At 47.2% G+C, this 19,117-nt stretch overlaps 1 protein-coding gene across 4 annotated transcripts in view; it reads left to right on the top strand.

Moving 5' to 3' along the window:
* Dlgap3 (DLG associated protein 3) overlaps positions 1-18,821 on the top strand; it is a 66,638-nt gene extending 47,817 nt beyond the window's left edge. For 3 of the 4 annotated variants that reach the window (XM_076934177.1, XM_076934178.1, XM_076934180.1), the window contains 4 exons: positions 15,300-15,784; positions 16,784-16,875; positions 17,193-17,336; positions 17,947-18,821. In XM_076934177.1, coding sequence (XP_076790292.1) covers positions 15,300-15,784; positions 16,784-16,875; positions 17,193-17,336; positions 17,947-18,165 — 940 coding nt within the window. In that variant the 3' untranslated portion in view covers positions 18,166-18,821. The remainder of the gene's footprint in view (positions 1-15,299; positions 15,785-16,783; positions 16,876-17,192; positions 17,337-17,946) is intronic. The other variant, XM_076934179.1, reaches the window with a different exon arrangement.
* The last annotated feature ends 296 nt before the right edge of the window (positions 18,822-19,117 follow it).

Below are 19,117 nucleotides of genomic sequence, written 5' to 3'. Positions count from 1 at the left end.
CATATGTATCTAGCTGGCCTAGAACTCAGGTATGTAGCTGAGGCTAACCCTGAGCCTCTGATCTCCCTGCCTTCAGTTCCCAAATGCTGGAATTATAGGGGTGTTCCACCACATCAAGGCCAGCATTAAATGGAGAATGAGTCTGAGGAAGACATAGAGGAAATGAAGTTAACCAGGGTGACTTTCATGATGCAGAAGGCTGGTGGTGGGTGGTGTTTGAACTCTGGTGACTATTACAACAGACCTTTCTCCTATGGTGTTTATAAGTGGCTAGTGATAGTGTTTGTGAGCTGTTACGTTTTGGATATTTATTTTGTATTCAGCAATCTTGCTGGTCCCTTATTAGGTCTCTGATCAAGTTATCTGATAATTGTGATGGATTTTATACAATTGATTGTTTTCTTCAAGTGAGGCTATTTCTTTCAAATCTGTATTTTAAATTTTATTTTTCTTTGCTCGACATCATGATGAATGTCTTTAATCCCAGCACTTGGGAAGCAGAGGCATGCAGATTCTACCTTTGTTAGTTCAAAGCCAGCCTAACCTACATAGTAAATTCCAGATCAGACAGAGGTACAGAGTAAGATATTGTTTAAATTTTTTCTTATGATGATGTGTCAAGTAGGACTTCAGTTCCCTGCTGAGAGGTGGGGGCATCATCCCATTCGTGATTTATTTGTGCGTGCATGTGTGGCAGTCATAGGATAACTTGCAAGATTTCTTTCTCTCCTTCCACGTTGTGGGTCCCAAAGATCAAATGTTAGACCCAACAAAAAGAGCCCAAGATATACTTCGTTTATTTTTATTTAATATGTGTGAGTATTTTGCCTGCTTGTGTATCCTCACACCATGTGCATGCAGGATTCCTAGAGGCCAGAAGAAGGTGTCAGATCCTGGAACTGTAGTTACAAATGATTGTAAGCTGCCATTTGGGTGCTGAGAATCAAACCTGGGTCTTCTGGAAGAACAGCCAGTGCTCTTAACCACTGAACCATCTCTCCAGCCTTCACAATAGACTTCTAAAGATGACATTTGTTACAAATTGTGATGGGTACCATTTTTGTTGTATTTAGGAATTTTTTCCAATTTTTACTCTATTATAAATGAAAACCCTTTCTCCCCCAGCTCTTTTTTTCTGATGGTGGGACTCCAGTCTAAGGCTTTGCACAAATTAGGCAAAAGCTCTACCATTGAGCTACATCCTCATCCTACGTTTTAAAAATATAAGATCTGAGTAGAATTTAATTGACTGTTGAGAGTCTACTGAGATGATCTTAGACTTTCTTTTTCTATGTGGCATGTGATGTAGTAGATGAATACATTTCCCACGTTGGTCTAGTCTTTCAAACTTGGGATAATCTCTGCTTGATCCTATTGTGTGCTTAGATTAAATTTGGCTTAACGGGGTTTCAGTAGTGCCATAAGCAAGTGTATTTCTTGCTTTGAAAAAGCTAGCCTTGACATAGGCAATGTAATGTCAGGACCCCTAGGCTCCTTCTCACTTCCTGCTCTTCCACCTCCTTGTATGACTTTAGAGCCAAAAAAAAAGGAGTGTAGTTCAAAAATTATATTTGTATTTTAGCATCTGTATTCTTAGCTGTTGGAAGGAGTGTGGAAAGAGAAGGATACTGTCTTCTTTTATAAAAGAATTCCTGAAAATTATAGCACCTTCACTTAGATCACATTTACTGTAACCACATCACATGGGGGCAAGAGAGGCTGTGAAGCATAGTCTAACCCACGAAGCACACAGCTAACAATTAGGGCCTTTGTTTTTTTTTTTGGCTAAAGACAAAACAAAAAATAGATATATGGAGCCCTAGTACTTTTAAAAATCAGTCTTGGCTGTATTTTTTTTTTTTTTGTATAATTAGATCTTTGACTATTCCTTGAAAAATTTTACATACATGTTCATAAATAATATTGGTCCATTTTTTTTTAGATACTGTCTCACATAGTGCAGGTTGGCCTTGAACTCTGATCCTATTTCTATCTCTCAAGTGCTAGGACTACAGGTATGTGCCACCATGCTTGTGCCATAATTTTGATTCTGTTGTTATTCAGTTGAGATATCAAGCTCATGCTAGACTTCTAACTGAGTTTGATAGATTTCTCCGTGTGTTCTTAGAAACAGTTTTATAAAGCAGGGTGATCTTTTCCCTAGGAGTTAGCAAAAGTTGCCCATAAAAACTTTCTAGTCTAGTGTCTTTTGGGAATTGAAGAAAAATTTAAACTACCTTTAGTTTATTTACTGCTTGTTAATCTAGTCTGGTTTTATTTTTTTCCTTCTTCTTGAGTCAGTATTTTTAAACCATTGTATAAAAATGGAGAGTTTACAAAATGTTTGGCACAAAATATTCTTTCTTGCCCTGTTATAATGCTATAAATATATGTTCTTTCTGTAGGTTGTTTTTATTTGTTTATTTTTTGCATTCATAACACCATGTTGTCTTAGTTACTGTTCTATTACAGTCAAGAGATACCATGATCAAGACAACTTACAAAGGGAGGCATTTAATTGTGGGTTTGCTTACAGTTTCAGAGGGTTGGTCTGTGAGCATCAGGGCAGGAGCATGGCAGCAGGCAGGTAGGCCAGCCTGCATGGTGCTTCAGCAGTAGCTGAGAGCTTTACATCTTGATCTGAAAGCAGCAGGAAGCGAGGCAGTTAGACTGTCTTGTATGGACTTTGGAACCTCAAAGCCCACCCCTGGTGACACATCTCCAACAAGGCCACACCTCCTAACCCTTCTAAAACAGTTCCACTGACTGGGGACCAAGTGCTCAAACATATGACCCTTTGGGGGCAGGCATTCTTATCCAAACCATCACACGTGTTTATGTGTGACCCCTCTTTCTTGATCAGCTTTGTATTTTTTTTTAGCTTTGTATTTAACACTTAAACACATTTTAAAGTATTCTTATTAGTTTTTGAACCTTGTCTTTTAGTTTTGGTGAGAAGTATTTCCTACTTCTTAATATGTGCAGAGAGAGAGCGACAGAGGGAGGGAGACAGACTCATGTAATCTCAGCTACCCTTGAACTAGATGTATAGCCAAGGATGACTTTGGTCACTCTGACTCCTCCTCCCAAGGGTTGGGATTGCTGGCATGTGTCACCACGCCTGGCTTTTAATGTGTGCTTTCAGGGTTCTAAGATCCCATCTCACTATACTGTGATTGTTGGAACTTCTAAGTGTTCAAATTTAGTATCCTTTTAAATAGTTTAAATAGCTCAGTTTTAAATAGTTTAAATAGTTTCATAAGTATTTTCCCCTTTTCTTTCTTTCCTTTTCTTCTTTCCTCCTCCTCTTCCTCCTCCCCCTCTTTCTCTCCTCCTCCCCTTTCTTCTTCTTCTTCTTCTTCTTCTTCTTCTTCTTCTTCTTCTTCTTCTTCTTCTTCTTCTTCTTCTTCTTCTTCTTCTTCTTCCTCTTCCTCTTCCTCTTCCTCTTCCTCTTCCTCTTCTTCTTCTTCCTCGTAGTTGTTGTTGTTGGTTTTAATTTTTTGGGACAGGGTTTCTCTGAGTATCCCTGCCTGTCCTGGAACTCGCTCTGTAGACCAGGCTGACTTCAGAACTCAACAGAGATCCACCTGCCTCTGCTTCCCAAATCCTGGGATTAAAGGTGTGCACCACCACTTGGCCCATAATTTCTAATTTAACCCGTATATTATTTAGAAGAAATTTGTTGTCTTTTTATTTTCTGTATGTATGTTTTAGAGGGATGGAGTATATATTCTCATTATTAATTTCTGAATTTGCTACATGTGGCTATAGTATGTGTTTTGTCTGACTTTCATTCTTTAGATTGTTTCTATTTAAATATTTTTTAACTTTATATTTTATTTTATATATATGGGTGTTTTGCCTGCATGTATATCTGTGTACCACATACATGTTGTGCCTGTGGAGGCCAGAAGAGGCTGTTGGAACCCATGGGACTGGAGTTACAGATGGATATGAGCTGCCTGTGGGTACTGGGAATTGAATCTGGGTCCTCTAGAAGAGCAGCCAGTGCTCTTCAGTGCCAAGTCAGCTCTTCAGTCCAGTTTCTTAGATTATTGAGATATTCTCCTTCATGCATACATACATATAATAGATGTATATTTCATATATGTTAGATATCTCATATATGATTAGGCTTATAAATTATAACTTCCAGATGTTTATCTTCCATTTTCTTGATATGTTTAATTCATAAGTTCAGGCAGAGACATGTGTAAAAATGTCTCCCATGGACTGGGCATGACGGCCATCAGGAGTCAAGGCCAGATAGATCTCTATGAGTTGGAGGCCAGTTTGGTTTGCATAGCCAGATCTGGACCATCCAGAGCTATGTAATATGACCCTGCCTCAAAAAGAAAGAAGAACAGATTCACAGAAGTATTCCAAGAGTTTGAAGCTAACCTAGAAAAGATAGTGAGACCCGTATTAAAAAAAAAAAAAAAAAAGGCATAAGCAGGTAGATTTCTGTGAGTTTGAGGCCATTCTAGTCTTCATAGCAAGTACCAGGCCATTCAGGGCAACATAGGGAGACACTGTCTCAAAATAAAATCTATAAATACGATTGATAACACTTTTAGCTTTTTCTAGTAACACACTTAGTCAGTGGTCCCCTGTAGCCATAAACGAGAGCCTTGGAGTGCTTTATTTCATGGAGATTTTCTTGGAGGGGGCTGTTGTGACATAGGGCTAATCTTGAAGGCGTGGTGATCCTCCTGGGTCAGCCTCCGGTTGGTTGGCATTATAGGCACGCCTACCTCGCCATCTTAGCTCCCTCTTCCTAGTCTGTGTGTATGCTTATATAGCAGTTTGTTTATACCTCTTCAAAGGGCTTTGCTAATCAGCTGTTCTGTGCTCTGTGGTCTAATAGTGTAGATTTACAAACATGTCTGAGTGACTTGTGTTCTCAGTCTGTTACTGCCCACTCCTTCCTTGGGTGCGACATTTCCTCCTCTCTGGGGTACTACTTGAGTGCTAGATCCATTTGAAAATTAATATCTCAGCTTGAAGTTTCTGTGTTTCCCTGGTAGAACACATTGGAACCCCACATCCCCGTACAAAACAGCTTTCATGTTCTGGTTTCCCAGCATTCTCCTTCTAGGCTGCCTTCCTGAAACATGGGCGTCAGGTTTTCTTTAGTCTGCATTTATAAACAAAGCTGACCTCTTTGGCTGTTGGCTTTATGCAGGAAATCTCCTTCCAGCTCCCCATGGAGCCTAGGTCTGGGGTCTCTCCTCTCTCCCTCCCTTCCAGCCTTCAGCATATGTCTGGCTCGATCCTCCTGTGGTTTGCTTGGCTTCGAAATCCACTCACCACTCAGGTTTTAAGTCTGCTTTGTGTTTCTGGAGCCTGAAGCTGTCTCCTATTTTCAAGCCTGGCACGGGAGTAGAAACACCATTCTGATTTTATTTTCTCCAGTTCTTCTAGGTGCTTGGGTGTGGGTAGGTGCTTCCTCCATTCCTTCTCTTGTATTGATCAGTCATTTCCACAAGGCTGATAGCAGCCAACCCAGAGAGAAGTGGATCAAATGGAGAAGCAGTTGGAAGGCAAGGGGAAGGGAAGGTGGTGAGGGCTTGGTGGTGAGTGTGGGGGAGGGGAGATAATGAAGAACTGAGCCTCAGGGACAGGTGATCATACTGGGAATTTAGAGGGAGGGACAGGTGGGGACAGGCTGAATCTGGCTCATCTCTCTGGCCAGCCTTCTTTGCTTGTCTGCTGAAGGCATCCTTTCTTATACACCCACACTTGCCATCCCGTCTGTCCCAGTACTCACTCACCATTTACCACGCCCCAACTGCTACCCTAGAGGTGAGCTGTGGAGTCCAGTAGCCTCGCTGGGCAAGCTTCCAGGGCTCCCTCTACCCACTGTCCGTTGTACTAATTTTTAAATCTTGGTGGTCATGGTGGGGAAGTTCTACCCCACCTTTGGTCATTCAGTTCTCAGATTAAAAAGAACACAAAACTTTTATATTTCTAATAAGCCTTAATCAGCACTAGACCTGGGCAGATATCTAATCTCTATGCTATTATGTCTACTTCCCTGCCAGTTATCCCAAGATATGACTTGCCGTATTCTGTCTGGGTCTCTCTTGTTCAGACTGGCTAGCCCTCATGGCCAATTCTCATGATCGTTTACCTCATGGCATCTTCTCTTCTCTCCTTCTTTCTCTTTCCCTTCCCAGTCCTCCTCAGACCCCCAGACTGGGAACTGAAACCCCACCTACCTCTCCAGAGCTATAGGCAGATGGCATCTTTACTCAACCAATAGTTTTAAATTAAGGAGCAAGGTCATGTAGCATCACTTGGTGTATGTGAGGATTTACCATTACAATACATAGTAACAGACCATACCTCAACAACTGCCACCCATTTTTTTCTGGATTCTTAGTTTTTTTGCTCGCCAGCCTGTATGTTGGTTTTAAAAAATGGCTAGGCATCGTCAGCAAGAGGGCTGCCTGTTGTCAAATCTCACAGCCCTAGTCCAGTCCCTGGAACCCATGATGGAAAGAGAGGACCAACTCCTGCAAGCTCTCCCAGGATCTCCATGTTTGCACTGCGGCAGGCACCCATGCACAAAACAAACAAACAAATAAATGTAAAGATAGTACCTGTCAGTGCGCTCCATATTAGCGTCTTGGGTGGAATTCCAGTGTACTGCCTCTTCTTTCTGAGGCTTGTCTGTGGATGCTTTCAGTTGCCCATCATCAGTGAGACTGAACTCACCAGTTCCATCTCCTCTATCCCTCATCCCTGCTTACCTGGTTACCGGGTCCTTGTTACACTTGTTAAGTACTGTGTAGATACCAGGCTACTGAGCTGAACAGAGTGAGACTGAAACACCCCCCCCCCCCCCCTCCACCCTTTGTGGCTTAGCCTCGGGGTCATCCAAGCCTCTCATAGAAATCAGAATTAGACGTTCCTACTGCACATGTTTTCCCAGCCCCAGCCCCTTGGACTATAATTTTAAAAAATACAGCATATGCAGAAAAGCTATTCATGGGACCAAAGAAAAGGTGATCTTACTGTTTTTTGTTTGTTTGTTTGTTTTTGTTTTTGTTTTGTTTTGTTGGTTTTTCGAGACAGGGTTTCTCTGTGTAGTCCTGGCTGTCCTGGAACTCACTCTGTAGACCAGGCTGGCCTTGAACTCAGAAATCCGCCTGCCTCTGCCTCCCAAGTGCTGAGATTAAAGGCGTGCACCACCACCACTGCCCGGCTTTTTTTTTTTTTTTTATGTTTAGAAATATGGTGTCATGTAGGCTAGGACTCAAAAGTCTGTATCCCAGCACTGGGGAAGCAAAGGCAGGTGGATCTCTTCTAATTTAAAACTGGTATAGCATTGTACCTTGCCTATATTAGCCATCGCCTCCACCCCTGTTACACTCTTCTGTCCTTCATTTTGGTCCCTTTTTTTCTAAACTGTCTCCATTCTGATTTTGATATATATATGACACAAATCTAGATTCTGCATCTGAGAAAACCAGGGCTATTTTGCGAGTCTGACTTAATTTTCAAGTCTGACTTACTTGGCTTAACATGATAATGTCCCTCTCCTGTAAATGTCACAATTTCACTCTTCTTCATGAGTGTCCAGAGAGGTTCTTAGCTGATCCTGTGACGGCTAATTCTGTCTTGCTGGATCTGGCTTGAGTCTTGGCTGCTCTTTCAGAGATAAGCTACTTCTCCAGAGACTGGTGCACTGACATGTCCCTATTCCCTCTCCCCTGCCCACTCCTCTGCCACCCCCGCCATCCTGCTGCCAAACCCTCCTGGCAAAACCCTTGCCAGTTCGTGGGTACTGAATGTTCCCTGAATACTATGTCTCTTGGGGTAATCCAATTTCTGCCCAGAGAGCCACAGAAGGGACAACTCCCCGAAGTAGCCATGATAACGATTCCCAGGCTTCAGTTTCACATGAGTGGAAACTGACAGCGGAAGCCTGTTCCTGCCTGATATTTACAGCTACTGAAGACCACAGCCATGACCGTCAAGTCCAAAACCAAACGGGGATGCAAGTTCTGGACCTTGAGACCTTGAAAATTCATGTTAATGTTAGGATTAGGTTTGGGCATGAATTATAGAAAACCCATGAAAGACAGCGACTTCTACATGGCAGAAGTTGTTTTCTTGCTTGCTAAGGTAGCCAAAGGGCTGGTTGGTGTTGTACAGGGTCAGAGCCCAGGCTGTTCCTGGCCTACTCCTTTCTCCACATGGTGGCTCATGTTCTAAAATAGTCCTTGAGGTCTAGTCATTGAGTCTATATTATAGTCATCAGGGAGGAGGAAGGGACAACAAAAAGTTTATAACCTTCCTTTTTTTCACGTTGTGTTTGTGTGTGTATGTGTACGTAGGTTAGAGGAGAGCTTGTGGGAGTTGCTTCTCTCCTTCCACTAAATGGGGCTCAGAGATGGAACTCCTGTGACTGGGCGTGGTGCATGTTCCTTTATGCACCAAGCCATCCTGCTGCCTTTTACCCTACTTTTAACATCATCATTACGGCGTTGTGCATGCGAGGCAAAGTTCTCTCCCAACAAACTACATTCCCAGCCCAACACTTTGTTTCAAAGAACAGTTTCTGGAAGTTGTACACAATAGTTCTGCTTACATCCCATGGGCTAGAACTTTGCCACACCGTGTAAGTTATAAAGGAGATTGGGAAATGAATTGTTATCCCAAGTGGCCACCTGTCCAGCTTCAGATCATGGGATTCTGTGACTGAGGAAGAAAGGAAGAGTGGATGTTGGGGATAATTAATACTCCCCACATCCCAGCAGCCAACCAACCCATCAGCCACCCAGCCAACATTGACGTTTGAGGAACTGCTCTATTTAGTGAGAAAGACGGATATGCAAATAACGGACTCCCGTGCCATGTGATGGGGAGGATAAAGGAGGTTTTGTTCCGAGTGCTGCGGGAGAACAGATGGAAATGATCAACAGCAATCAGAATAATTAATGACTACAATGCCCGAGCTGGGGCCCACTGCGCTACACTGGGCTATTGTGTTAGGCCAGCTTCTTTTCTCTGTGGCAGCGAGAGCCACAAACTTCCCTGCATCTCCACAATAGCTCGCACAATGGTGGGCCAGGTGCTGGCCCTTCTTCCCATACATTATCTCCCAGCACCCTGGAGCTGCTACTGTTGTCAATCTCACTTAAAAGATGACAGGCTCCAACCATCCAGCTGGCTTTGGAGCCAGGCAGTCTGGCTCTAGAGCACACAGATTTAACCCCTCCAATCTGCTGACACCCCCACGCCCCCAAAGCTCACTCTTCTTCCTCTCCTGACCCCCACAAATCCCCAGCAGGTTGGCTCCTCATGCACTTCATTGTGATGGCAGGGGCCATCTTTCAGGACCTGCGTCCACTTAGTCCACACCAGCACCTACCCTGCTTGTACCTCTTCCCTCTTCTTAGCCGTCAGCCCTGCATCTGTGGTCAGGCAACTGATTGCTGCTGTCTTCCTAAGTATAGGGTGGCCTGGGGTGAGGCACAGTGACCTGAGGTGGCCTAGTCACTGTCCCGTCTCAGGAAATCACCTTGCCTGTTAAGGGTAGCTTTTCTCATCTGTGAGTAGGGATGGTGATGACACCCTGATGCTCGGCCTGATTGTGAGAACTCAGAGAACTTAGTCAAGTTAGGCAAAGCTCTTTCCCACTGAACTACTAATTAACTTAGCACATACTAAGTGCTCAGAAAATGTTAATTGTTATCTCATTCTCCACTTGAACTGTTTCTCTTCTCTGATTCATCCAATTTATCTTTACCCATTGTGTTTGTTTCTCATCCCTACCATGATAGTTGATGATAAAATTATATATAGATATAATTTTATAAATAATATAAATTTTATAATATAAATTATGTTTATATATAATTTAATATAATTTATATTATATCTATAATGTCTATACTATCTATATCTATCTATCTTTTTATCTATCAATTCATCCATCCTACATTTCTGGGGCTCAGAAGTTTCTAGATTTATTTGGGTTAATATCAAAGTCTGAGCAATACAATGTCCCTTCTAGAGGTTCAAGAAAGAAGCCATTTTGTTGCTTTTTCCTGTTTATTCGCTTCTTTATTTCTTGTGATATTGGGAGATTGAACCCAGAGCTTCGTGTGTGTGTGCATGTGCGTGTGCGTGTGCGTGTGCGTGTGCGTGTGTGTGTGTGTGTGTGTGTGTGTGTGAGGCAAGTAGTCTTCCCCTGAGCTGCATATCAGACCTTCACTTATCTCCTTCCTGGCCTCTCTCCCTTATTTAGAATGACCCATGGTATTCATTTGCAGACATCTGGCATGTTTCTCTCTTCTCGTTGCTGTTATAAAGTATCTATTACAAAAACTTAAGGAAGGAAGCTTTCTCTGTGATTAGGGGACATGGTCCTTTAAGGCAGGGAAGGCAGACAGTAGGGGCCTGAGGTGGGTGGTCACATTGCATCCACAGTCAGGAAGCCAAGAGATGAATGCCCAGAGTAACAAGATGCCTAACCGGCTTTCAGTTTGCTTAGGGTGGCTCTGGTTCCTCTCAGTGAAACATCTCCAGGAGTGGCCTCCCCGACATGCCCGGAGGTCTGCTTCCTGAGTGATTCTGAATCCCAGACAGTTGACTATTAAGACAAATCATCAAATCTATAATCTAAGACACTCATCTCATCTCAGGAGCCTGAATTTGGGCAAGTCTACAAAGTCCCCTTTGCCATGGAAGATAGCATACCTATCAGGGATTAAGAAAGGGACCTCTTGGGGCTAGAGAGATGGCTCAGTGGTTAAGAGCACTGACTGCTCTTCCAGAGGATCCAGGTTCAATTCCCAGCACCCATGTGAAAGCTCAAAACTATCTGTAGCTCCAGGGGTTCCGACATCCCCACACAGACATACATACAGGCAAAACAGCGATGCACTTAAGATTTAAAAAAGAAGAAGAAGAAGAAGAAGAAGAAGAAGAAGAAGAAGAAGAAGAAGAAGAAGAAGAAGAAATGGCAAAAGAAAGGAACCTTATTGGACACTATTATCTCACCGATCTCCCACAGGTTTTCCCTTCCCGCCAAGGTATGGCTATGGAGAGCTCCACAAACACGCTCTCCTCCTTCAATGGATATTCCCCTTACTCTAGCTTGCTTTTCAGACACCATCTTTGATAAGCTTGTTTTATAATTAGTTTTGCCCACCTTCTGACAGCCAGTGCAGCCCACACACTGGCTCTCACACCCTACCGAACCTTCTCTGCCTATTGTCAGCAGGAGCAGAGCCTTGGCCAACCTTCATTCTCAATCAGCTGCTTACCCTTGCTGGATGCTTGGTTGGGCCTTCTTGAGGCCTTCTTCTCCTCTGTCTGCCTTTTCATACTCCTCCTGGTTTAATGGGTTTTTTTCTTTCTGAAATTACATTTATCTGTGTGTATGTATGCACACACATATGCATGTGCATGTACACCTGTGTGCACCATGCAATGTCAGAGGACAACTTGAAGGAGTTGATTCTCTCCTTACATTCTGTGGGACCTGGGGCTTGAACTCAGGTTATATAGCTTGGCAGCAAGCACTTTCACCTACTGAGCCATCTCGACTTCTCCTGCCCCCTCCCCCATCCTCTCTGGTTGCATTCTTGCTATGTATTGTACTGTCTTCACCTACCTGTGAAATGTCCAGCTTTTCTTGGGGTTTTAGATCCTTGATGTAATGTTCATTTTATTATGATCTTGCCCCACACTAATGCCTAGTTCACAAGGATAGCTGACTCCTGCCTGTCCTGTGTAGTTTTGGCTGGGAATGATATCTGAGGGCCATGCTTCACTGAGCCCAGGAGCTTCTCAGCTCTCTCAGCCTTTCTTGGGGTATATGGGTTGATATGGTTTCTCAAGAAGGGGGACTCAGACCCATGAGGCCTAGTGCATTTCATGTTTCTGTCTTAGACAGTGTGGAATCTGATGATTAGAATCCTTTTAGGACTTTCCAGAGGTCAGATGAAGGGGTCAGACTAGTGGAGCCCAAGAGCACAGTGTGTTTAATGGGGAGTGACCTTACAGAGGCAGCTTCAAGGAGGAAAACTTTACTTTGGGTTGGAGTTTCAAAGAGTGCAGGCTGTCACTGGGGGCAGGCATGATGACAAGAGTTTGTGGCTTGTTCATTTATTGTAGATCAGGAAGCAGAGAGGCAAGGCCTGTATCGGAAATAGAATAGATAGTCCTCAAGGTCCACCATACAGTGACCCATTTCTGCTACTTGAGTTCCAGGTCTCAGAGCATCCACAACCTCTCAAACATTGTCAAAACCTGGGGACCAATTGTTCAAACACAAGAACCTGTGGGGTTATTTAGGACTCAAAACTCTTACAGCAGGAGCCGGCCAGTGGTAGCATACACTTTTGATCCCAGCACTTGGGAGGCAGAAGCAGGTGGATCTCTGAGGCCAGCCTGGTCTACAGAATGAGTTTCAGAACAGCTAGAGCTATACAGAGAAACTATCTCAAAAGATAAAAACAAACAAACATACCCAAACCAGGGCTGGGGAGATGGCTCAGCGGTTAAGAGCACTGACTGTTCTTGCAGAGGTCTTGAATTCAATTCCCAGCAACCACATGGTGGCTCACAACCATCTGTAATGGGATCTGGTGCCCTCTTTTGGTGTGTCTGAAGACAGCAAAGTGTACTCACATATGTAAAATAGATAAATCTTTAAAAAAAAAAAAAAAAAAAAAAAAACCAAACCAACAAAACTTACAGCAGGGAACATGTTGGGATGATACCTCTTCAGAAATGTAGTTGTTGGGAAAACGTATCGTGACCCCTGGTGTTTGCAAATGCTGGAGCTTGGAAGGTGGATCTATAGAGCCAACTGGAGTTCAAGAGCACAAAGATTCATAAAGAAGCAAGGTGTGTCCTGAGAGTATAATTAGAGCACATGGCTTTCACCAGAGAGAGAGACTAATTAATCAAAATAGTGGGGTTGTTTTAAATGCAGGAAAACTGTTGAGGGGCTACAGAACTGACGAGTGACCTTGAGGGGAGCTGGGGTGGGGTGGGGTGGGGAGACTCACAGACCAAGAGGGATTTGAGCAGAGAATGATCAGGGAGCCAGACTGAAAACGGCCATCTCAGGCTGGGGAACAGCATACTCAAAAGAAGTTGGTGGTCAGGATGTAATCTGTTTAGGGATCAAAGGAGAACGCAGAGAGGAGGCTGGAGATGGGGGTGCATCCAGAGTTTAGGGCTTCAGGTCAGGGCTAGCCTGAAGTTTGAGCTTTCCCTAGCTGGCAGTGGGGAGGCATGGGAAGGTTTTTGAGCAGGAGAATGACTTAGAAGAACTTACCGTTAGGAATACTGATCTGGGCAGGGATTGCTGGGCTCTAGATTTTAACATACACAAGATATTTAGACAGGAAACACGCCGGCAGTTATTGTCCCATGCCTATGGGACATTAAGCCGCATTCCTATGGTTTTATATGTGTGTACATGGTATTTGTTATGTATATGTATTTATATATAATATGTTTAAAATCAGAGTATTGGTTGTTATTTGAGATAGGATCTCACTATATAGTCCTGGCTGGCCTGGAACTCACAGAGATCTGTCTGCTTCTGCCTCCTGAGTTGCTGGGATTAAAGGTGTATACCACCACTTGGGGCTACTTGACTGTATTTTACATGCAACTTCACACATACTAGATGGCTTGGATGGAAAACCTCCCTAAGGCACAGTGACAAAGCTAGCATTAGAACTCAGGTGTGTTCCCTGGTCTAGGGCTCTTCCTTCCCCTTCACTATACTCAATGAATGCAGAGGTATCTGATTGGAGGTGGCTGGACCAGTAATGAACACGAATGGTGCTCAGGGCAGATATCAAGGTGAAGGGCACGTGGAAAGCAACGAAAGTATGGTTTTTTTTTTTTTTTTCGTTTCTCTGGGTGGGGGTGGGGACATAGGGCTCGTTGGAGACTGCACATGAGTGCATCTCTCTTTCCTGAGTCCTGCAGCATCCTTCTGGGTCTGGTTTCTATGGCAACAGGCTCCCAGCAGGCAGCCTGCCAGCTGGAAGGAAGCAGGCAGGCAGGCTTGGAGAGAAGGCCTGGGCCACAGGAGGAAGGTTGAAGTTGGAGGGGTTGTGGGGAGGTTGGGAGAGACTTTTGAGAAGCTGGACAGGCCCATGGAGATGTCCCATAGGACCCTCTGTTCTCTTTCGACCATAAGGAGGAGGAGGTAGATAAAGACCCATGGGCCTTTCCTTTGAGGTTTTTTGAATTCCCAGACTACTTCAACTTCTGTTCATCTTTGCCCTCCCCACCTCCACCTAACTCCCACTTCTTAAAGTATTGTCTGGCCCCAACCTTAGGCTTCACAGGGCTCATTGACTTCTTTGCAGAAAAGAGCCCCTACTCTGAACTCAGAGTGGGAAAAATGAACAAGGCCAATTGACTTTCTGTTTTGCATAGGATTTGCATATAATTAACTTAAAGACAAGAAATGTTCAGGCCCTGTGTCATTCCTGCCAACAGCTTAATTCAGCTCCACTGCTTCTGGCAGACTGTCTGGACAGGCTCTGGGCTGAGCCGTCGGGGTCCCCAGGGGTGAAGTCTTCCAGGCTGTACACTCTCTTCATTCCAAGCTGCTCACAGGCGTTTCTGTAGCTGGTGCTGCCCTGAGCCAAATCCTGGCTCTGCCACTCCGATGCTGGATAGCCTGGGACCCCTTTGAGCCCCATTTACTCAATTCTCGGTAGGCCTAGGAATCACTGTACAGCCAGTGTAAACCAGCAGAGACAGCCTTTCTAGACTACTCTATTGTAAGCTGGGTGTGGTGAGTCAACACCTATAATACCAGTACTCGGGAAGTTGAGGCAGGAGGATCACTGTGTGAGTGAAGCCTGGGGATTTGTTGTGAGTTCCAGGTTAACTTGGGTACACAGTGAGACCTTGTCTCAAAACAGCAAAATTCCAAACAAAAGAAATAACAAAATGGTTCTGTATGCCTTGGTCAAAAGCTACCACCAACAGGGTCCCAAAGCTGGCTTCTGCAGGCCAGTGTCTGCTCTGTGTGGAGTGTTCCAGCATCTCTTCTGGTCATAGGTACAGGTAGTTAAATATTTTGACTGTCACTGGCTGTTTAGTGTCAGTGCAAAAAGTAGAGGTATATTGGATACCTACCAGCTCCAAGGACTGACTTCGTGTGTATGGATTGGTGGCCACCAGTTTGTAGGTTCCTCGTCTCAATAGCCTTCCTTTTTTTTTTCTTGGAGTTTGGGGTAAGGGTGGTGACCTGGGGTGACCTGAGCCGGAGCAGAGACGACAGGCATCTCCTTCCACAGGCGGGCAAGGTTCAAGCGCTCCAACAGCGTGACAGCCGGTGTGCAAGCAGACCTGGAGCTGGAGGGCCTGGCTGGCCTGGCCACTGTGGCCACGGAAGACAAGGCCCTGCAGTTTGGACGCTCCTTCCAGAGGCATGCCTCTGAGCCCCAGCCCGGGCCCCGGGCCCCCACCTACTCAGTCTTCCGCACGGTCCACACGCAGGGCCAGTGGGCCTACCGCGAGGGCTACCCACTGCCGTATGAGCCTCCGGCCACCGATGGGTCGCCTGGCCCTACCCCTGTCCCTGCCCCCGGCCCCGGGTCTGGCCGCCGTGATTCCTGGATGGAGCGGGGTTCACGTAGCCTCCCTGACTCAGGTCGCACGTCCCCCTGCCCACGGGATGGCGAGTGGTTCATCAAGATGCTGCGGGCAGAGGTGGAGAAACTGGAACACTGGTGCCAGCAGATGGAGCGTGAGGCGGAGGATTATGAGCTGCCCGAGGAGAGTGAGTCCTGCCATCCACACAGGGGAGAGGGTCGCTGGCATCCTGTGCTGGGGTTGCGCAGGCACGGGGTATCGTGATGGTGGTCCTGACTGCAATGCACCAGCAGGTCCCTCCCTTCATGCTTGGGCTTGTCTCTTCCTTGATCCTTCAGTGCTAGAACCCGAGGTTCCTACTGGGAACAGGACATGCTAGGAGCCCCTTGAAGGGGCCATCTTTAGAGGCTAAGGGTAGGACTCAGGAGGATCATGACCAGGCAAAAGGCTGGATTTTCTAGTAGGTGGCTACCAGTCTAAGTCAATAACTCCATGGGGAACAATCTGTTCAGATCTGAGACTGTACGGATCCAATGTAAGCTTGACAGTGAAGCTGGGACCATATGACAGACATTCTGATTTGAGCTGTTAAGATGGGCTCTCCAGAGGATGCTGGGATTCCTCAGTGAGAGAGGAATTCAGAGGAGGCAGTTCAAGACAGAACAAGTCTGAGGAAGAAATGGAGGGTGGGCATGGAACATAGCCCTGTCGCAAACGGTATACCCCTTCCCCATGAGACCATTCTGAGGGGAGCCATAGGCTTCCCACAGAATCCCTAAATGGATGGGAGAGTAACCAGAAAGATCAGCTTTAAGTCCCTGAGATGAATCAACAATCTTTAACAAACCAAGGAGGCATGTACCGATCAGTGACAGAATATGGCCAGTGACTGACCACTGAGCTAATGTCCTGGCCAAGGATGGAGGGCTGAGGGGATGGAGTGGGCAGCGACACAGTTGGGAGGCCTTCCTCCTACAGAAGGACCAGCGCTTGGTAAATGCAGGCTGTGTAATGGAAGGAACTTCACTGAGGATGAAAGTCTTCCAGGGTGGCTGGATAGGAGCTGTTGTCATCAAGTCTGAAGAATGGATGATGGGAAAGGGGCTGGAGGAGATGAGCCAGTGCACTAGCCAGGAGCTGAGCACCTCCACCCCAGCCCCCTTGAGCCTCTCTTCTGTTCTTTTAGTCTTAGAGAAGATTCGAAGCGCCGTGGGCAGTACACAACTCCTCCTGTCTCAGAAGGTCCAGCAGTTCTTCAGGCTGTGTCAGCAAAGCTTGGTGAGTGTCTGTGAGGGGAGAGTGGGGTGTGTGGAGCGTGACTGAGAGAAGACCAGGTCTGTGGACTTGGAGGGGTGGATTATGTGTGGCCTAAAGAAACCAAAAGGTCAGATGTGACTTGTATTGGGCCTTGAGGTTTGACCCATTGTGCCCGGGCTGGAGAGACCTGGGCTTTTCCTCGTCCCTGTCTCCCATTCCTCAACCCATTCCCCTAGACTGAGCTTCCTGACAGTGAGACTGAGCATAGCTTTCCCCGAGCCTGCCTGCGGTCAGACCTCCCTGACTGGCTGCCTCCCCTGTGTGTCCCACCACGGCAGGACCCCACTGCGTTCCCTGTGCCCACCTTCCAGGACCTGGCCGGTTTCTGGGACCTCCTGCAGCTCTCCATTGAGGATGTGACCCTCAAGTTCCTGGAGCTACAACAACTCAAGGCCAACAGCTGGAAACTCCTGGAGCCTAAGGTGTGCTTGTGGGCCCCCGCCAGGCCAGGGAGCCACACTCTGTAATGTCCTTCTCAGGAAGGGGTGTGTGGGTATGGAGAAGTCACAGGGAAACAGACGCCCGGGCAGCAGGAACAGCTTTAGACAAACCAGCCATGCTCCGGACCATGGCCCCGTGCTTTGTCCAGCTGTTCACACTGCTGCACACTCTAGCCAACTGCAATGTGGGGAGTAGAGCTAGATTTTTTTTAGGCGATATTCAGCCTTCTACTGGCTAGACTTACGTCTGAGATGGGTGTCGCAGGTGAGGCCCGGCAGGCCCCTGAAGCCCTTTGACAATGCTCCCCACAACCCCTCAGCTTGCAAGCAGGTGCTAGCTGTTGAAAACCGTTCCACCAGAGGGCGCTCGAGCCCCGTCGTTATTTGGAGACCCGTACAGGGGCTTTGACCAGCTTTGACCTTGTGGAAATAACGTGCGCCTGCACCCTCCGGTCCCCGGCGTTAGTGGACAATTCTAGGCGCTGTCCCGTTGGGAGATACAAATTCCATCCCCTTGGGGATGGAGGGATGCGGGGCACGAGTAGGGATGCTGCGGTGGTCCCCGCGGCCCAGCTCTGCGCTCTCCCGACAGGAGGAGAAGAAGGTCCCTCCGCCGATACCAAAGAAGCCCTCGCGGGGGCGGGGCGTGCCGGTGAAGGAGCGCTCCCTGGACTCGGTGGACCGGCAGCGGCAGGAAGCGCGCAAGCGGCTCCTGGCGGCCAAGCGCGCCGCCTCGTTCCGCCACAGTTCGGCTACCGAGAGTGCGGACAGCATCGAGATCTACATCCCCGAGGCCCAGACCAGGCTGTGACCCGCCCGGGCCGCCCAACCGGACCCGGGCCCGCGGTTTTCTACCCGTACTGTACACCCAGCGTCGAGGTCACTGTGAACGCGGGCTGCTCCGTGCGCCCGCCCTGCCGGCACCGCACGCCCCGGCTCCTGCCCGCCGCGCTTTCGTGGGTTTTTTACCTTCCTGATCCCACGCAAAGGCGCCCGGGCTAGGCTGGGGGTCGTGCCTCTCCGCCCTGCGCCCCTCACTTGGAACTCCCATCTTCCTGGTCCGACGCTTTGACCCCCACCTTCCCCCCGCCCCCCATGGGCACCATCTCTGCCATTATTTTACCCCTCCACGGGCCAGGCCGGGCCGGGTCCCCCATCTGGGCTCTGCGTCCCCCCCACACCCCGCGGGGCTGGGCTTCGTGGGGATCAAGCTTCGTGGCTTTTTATGAAGAATCCCGAACCCCGCCTAGGAGCCCGCCCCACCTTCCCAGGGCTCCACCCTTAGCCCTCTGCCCACAGGGCCCAGGGACCACAGTGGCTGGACCAATCCAGGACCAGGGCGCCTGGGCCTCTCCTCTTACCCACATCTGGGGAGGGGAGACAGGGGCTTTCCCTCACCACACCTGTGGCTGTTCCCACATCCCTTTGAGTATCCCAGGAAAAATAAAACCGCAGAACTGCACCGGAGCCAGCTCTCTCCAGAAGAGGCCACCTTGGGGAAAGGGGGTATCTGATAAGATGGGAGTGGGGGAGAGGAAGAGAAGGGGCCAGGGGCTTGAGCACTCTTGGTTCTGGACCTCAGGGGTTACCTGAGCTCTTTGGGGGTTAGAGCTAGCTGGGAGAAAGGGGGTCCTGGTCGTCCCAATAAGGACCTGTGCCTTCTGAGAGGAGTCCTGCTGAAATGTAAAGGAGAGGGAATGAACCCATTTGCCCCTCATTCAAACCAGGTCCCTTTGCTCCCAGCCTTTCCAGAAAGGAAAGTC

Source organism: Arvicanthis niloticus, chromosome 5 (assembly GCF_011762505.2).
Source record: "Arvicanthis niloticus isolate mArvNil1 chromosome 5, mArvNil1.pat.X, whole genome shotgun sequence".
NCBI classification, from domain to species: domain Eukaryota; kingdom Metazoa; phylum Chordata; class Mammalia; order Rodentia; family Muridae; genus Arvicanthis; species Arvicanthis niloticus.
Note: the sequence above shows the minus strand (reverse complement) of the source record. Positions and strands in the feature narration are given on the sequence as shown.